This window comes from Hippocampus guttulatus, chromosome 6 (genome assembly GCF_054856545.1).
Source record: "Hippocampus guttulatus isolate MCC_2025c chromosome 6, RoL_Hgut_1.0, whole genome shotgun sequence".
Classification (NCBI taxonomy): domain Eukaryota; kingdom Metazoa; phylum Chordata; class Actinopteri; order Syngnathiformes; family Syngnathidae; genus Hippocampus; species Hippocampus guttulatus.
The window spans coordinates 9,596,808-9,601,350 of record NC_141266.1 but is presented as its reverse complement, the minus strand read 5'-3'; the positions used below and the strand labels follow the sequence as shown (position 1 = coordinate 9,601,350).

Below are 4,543 nucleotides of genomic sequence, written 5' to 3'. Positions count from 1 at the left end.
AGTAAAGAAATAAGAGCAGAATTGTAAAATAAGTAAAAGAAAAAAATAGATGTACAAATGTTTAGAAGACTTGAATAAAAGGTATGGGGAAAACACATTTACACTCTGGGCTGACTTCCCTTCTTATTTAATTTGGGTGCAGCATAACAGCTAAATGCTGCTTCACCGTGTTTAATTCTGGGCTGAACTATAATTCCTCATTCAGAACCCCAACCACTCAGTGGTTTATTGACCAGTAGCAGAATTTTAAAATATATTTTACAGCTAATTGCGAGCGAGTCTAAAACCTCTAGGACTGGAGTAATATGATCTTATATCTTTGTTTGTAGTCAAAACGAGCTGCAGCTGTTTGATGCTCTTTTGTGGGAGTCCAGTAAGAAGACTGTCACAATAATAAAAGTCTACTGGAGATAAAAGCATGGATATGTTTCTCCTGGTCTGCTTGGGGCATACCACCCTTCAGCCTGGATATTTTTTCAGCTGGTAAAAGGTGTTTTAGTGATGCATTTGATGTGGTTGCTGAAAGTCAGGTCTGAGGACCGGTTTATCCAAGGACACTTGCGGATAAAAACTCTAAAATATTCTATCGGTAGTGCCTTTCGTTTAGACGATGACGCCATTTTGGGGGCTTGAATCTTGCAAAATTTTGAAACTACCTTGCAGAAAAAATTGAATATGCTTTGCCGTTGTGTTCCCATGTTGCTGGGCCAAAACTCAAAACTGCACTTAGACCTGCTCCCATTGCGCATGTGTTTACATCATCTACATGTGCCAGTATAGGCACGTAAATAAACATCCATCAGTCTGGCTATATCCATCCAATTTCACAACATTAACATTTTGAAATGTTCTACCCAAGTAACACCATCCTGTTGAATCTTCTGTAGTTGTAAACAGAACTGTGAGCAAAATCTAATTAAGAAGGGCCGTAATGAAAAGAGATGACACAAGTAGTATTCCAGACTCACCTGTTGTACTGATCAGCTCGGGGACAAGAAGGCATGTAGAGCAATTGTACTGCAGGACTAAGCTGCTGAACAAAATCGATTAAAAAAAACAACAACACAACCACCACAAAGGAGATTAAAATATTTAATGTTTAGGTGATACATAAAGATCAAATGGTACAAAAAAAATAAACCATTGCATTAAAACTAATGCATTGATACATTTACAGCTTCCCTTTGAAGCTAGAACATTTTTATTCATTCAATGCATAATTGAATGTATTCTACCATGCAGACTAATCACTAAGATTGCCGTGTACAACAAATACAGGCAATCCAAATACATGCATAAGAGCCTTACTTCTAGGTGATATCTAAATTTGTCCAACAGTGAGGATACTACCTCACCATCATGGCTGTATCCCGTTTGGGATTATGGAGCAAGGGGTGTGACGAGAATTTATTTTGGGATGAGAACTGGAACGGGGCACCAAGAACGTAACATAATGTCAATGCAGGTGATGCATTTCTTTTCTTGGTAAGCTTTAGACATCAAAATGAGTAAAAAGAGCTAAACTTGCCGATTCAATACAGATATTGCTGGTATTTCATCTGTGTTCTTATTCAGGTTTGACTGCAAGCCTATATCAATACAGAGTACAAATCAGGAGGCAGCCTCATTTAATAACTATATTAAAATGTGTTTGAAAATGTATACACACACAACCACACACACAAACATCCATATGAGTTAGAGACCATGAATTTCTCATCTGGAAAATATCAAGACTGAGTCCAGTACTAGTCTTCCTCTTCGTCCTCATCATCACCAAATGACAAAAGGCTGCTGTTTTTCACTTTCTTCCCAGAATTCACCACCTTCTCTTCTTTCTCCACTGTATCCCGCTTCTTTTTGCTGGAACTGGCAGTTATTCCTTGAAATTTGTCAGCGGAGGACCGCTTAGCTGGTTTCTTGAAGAGGATTTTACCATCTTCACGAGGATCGTCGCCTGTGAGTCACAGGGCAGTTTGTTTCATTAAAACAGAGCTTTCAAAACCAATTATGAAATGACATAAGAGCCATTTACTGCTTCGAATTTTGAAGGTTTTACTGGAATTAAATATGCCATCCCAATCACCACTTTTTTTTTTTTTAAATAACAGCTGCTAGATAAGCTCCTCAAAAGATGCGCAAAAAGTCAAGCAGACAGCATGCATAATACCGTATACATAAAGCCACGAAAGTTAACATTTTTAAAAAATAAATAAATAAAAAATTCAATATACATTGTGAAGTCCCCTTATTTTAGGGGGGAGGTAAATGTGGAAAGGTTCAACTCACAGGCAGACAGAAATCTTTCATCTGTGTGTTTGAGAGAATTTGGTCTGTTTTATGTTCTTTGTGTTCCAGAAAGCACTTTATTACAACTGCCACTGTTCTAAAAGCGCAATATCAATCAAGACGTATTGTATTGTACTGTATTATCAAGCACACTGTCAAAATGAATGATGACTACGTACATCATTTTAATCTGCATACATGTTATGCATAACTTTTATTTTCAAATGTTTTTGTGACAGTCATGCTCCTCGTACAAAGCTGTAATTGTTTTCTGAGTGAAATGTTTTCAACAGAGTGTTTCTGAGTAACTCCAGAATGTGCATCATGTAGGGAACATTCCCAACGGGCCGAGATCTTTGCAAATCTATCTACACAGTGATGCTGTGCGTGATCGACTTTGCGCACAGTGGTAAAAATCACCAACAACAACAAAAAATAAAACTTAGTTTTGGGACTGGAACAGATAAATTAAATTTCCATCAATTTCAATGAGAAACATTACAATTTATGGTTACAAAGAGGCCCACTGAACCAATTGAGTTCATGACTTGACGTTCCACTGTTAGGTTCCATTGAAAGGATACAGATTGTATTCAACTACTGACTATCCAATAAATCAATAAATACAAGTTAAAACCTGTTACGTGTGACATACTTATTTCAAACCACTGTAATGGTCTTTGAAAAAAACCTGAACAAACACACACACACACACACACACACTCACTCAAACCTTACTTTTCGCTGACTCTGTGTCAGGTTTTATTCCTTCCTTGACAAGTTTAACTTCATCGGAGGTCAGGTCTCCATCTTTAAGGACAACAACTTGAGGTAATTCATCTTCTTGATCACTCCCACTGTCATCATCCAGTGTGGGCATTTTCTGACGCTGCACGGGTGACATAAAATAAAGATAAGATAAGAAATCCTTTATGAGTCTCACAATGGAGAAATTCCCAATTCACATGAGCAAAGATATGAAAGGAAGAAGTAGAAGAACAAAATATGGGAGCTGCTGGAAAGGCAGCAACTCTTGCAGTGCCATCTTGAAGTCAAAATATCAAAATAACACAACACAAAGACACAGACAGTCGTGCAATGTTAAATCACTTTTCCTACATACACTGTCAAGTCAAGTCAAGTCAACAGTATTTATCGAGCACTTTCAAACAGCCATCGCCGCATACAAAGTGCTGTACATGGAGCAATTTAACATGCACAATAAACAGTAAGACAAATCGGTAATAAAGACGGTAGAAAGCACCAAACAGTAAAACCAAGAACAAATCTAAGTCATGCTGAGTCGAATGCCAAAGAATACAAGTGAGTTTTGAGGAGGGTTTTGAAGATGGGCAGCGAGGAGGCTTGCCGAATGTTCAGTGGGAGGTCATTCCAAAGACCTCCCACTAAGTAAGAGTATACACTGGTGGTGTATACGCTTAATCTTGACGCATACGGAAAGAATGTAACATTTGTCTGTCTGAGGTCACTAGATTGCAAAGGTGTACCTCCAGATATGGCCACTAAGTATTGGCCATTGCAAATGTGATCAATGGCCGCCTCCTCGTGGTGGCCAAAAGTGGAGCAAGAGACTTTCTTCGTTGTATTAATTTTTTTAATAAGTGAATGTTTACATATCCACAGTCCATGTGATGTTCAAAGCGTTTTCATTCAAATGACCCAACCCATCATGACTGCTACGTTCCATGATTCCCATTAGTCAAACCACATACATACCTTAGTGTCAACAGTGGGGCCTTCTTTGTAGCCAACATCATTTTTAAACCTCTTCAAAAAGGAAGGTTCCGCTGGTTTCACCCAGGACACACCACTAACTTTGTTCTTATTCATCACGGTGCAACCAGACACGAATAAGTCAAGACAATCAGCAGAATCGTTTCAACGAACAGCTTTCACCGGAAGCAAAACACACCGTCAGTCAAATGCGCTCAAGTCACATGACCCTGGGAAGCTACGACGATTGGTAGAAATGAGGTTACGGCTCGTACAGAGGTTCGCGAGGACGTAACACGGATGTCGTAAATTTCCTTCAAATTAATTTTCTATAATGCCAACATTTGCTGGAAATTATTTGAACCCATTATTCAAAACTACATTTTGACATAAAAAATTCTACAGTATTCTCTTAAACTCCAAACAAACCCCATGACTGTTTATTGTATTAAATTTACTTATAAAAATCGCTTTTGCATCGAAAAGAAACAACTACTCGTGTATACAAAATGTATTTTAA

General features: G+C 38.1%; 1 protein-coding gene across 1 annotated transcript; it reads right to left on the bottom strand.

The window, feature by feature from the left end:
* Positions 1 to 1,079: 1,079 nt before the first annotated feature.
* On the bottom strand, positions 1,080 to 4,251 carry kiaa1143 (KIAA1143 ortholog). The gene is made up of 3 exons (XM_086112615.1): positions 4,027 to 4,251; positions 3,028 to 3,178; positions 1,080 to 1,957 (listed from the first exon to the last, which is right to left on the bottom strand). The coding sequence occupies exons 1-3, from the start codon at positions 4,138 to 4,140 to the stop codon at positions 1,749 to 1,751; spliced, it is 474 nt and encodes a 157-aa protein (XP_085968741.1). The 5' UTR covers positions 4,141 to 4,251; the 3' UTR covers positions 1,080 to 1,748.
* Positions 4,252 to 4,543: the final 292 nt, after the last annotated feature.

Excerpts from the sequence above, each read along its gene's own strand:
- kiaa1143 (XM_086112615.1), bottom strand. The coding sequence starts at position 4,140 with ATGAATAAGAACAAAGTTAGTGGTGTGTCCTGGGTGAAACCAGCGGAA. Across the intron at positions 3,179-4,026 it reads GCCCCACTGTTGACACTAAG|CGTCAGAAAATGCCCACACT; the intron begins GTATGTATGTGG and ends TCACCCGTGCAG. Across the intron at positions 1,958-3,027 it reads TGACACAGAGTCAGCGAAAA|GCGACGATCCTCGTGAAGAT; the intron begins GTAAGGTTTGAG and ends TGTGACTCACAG.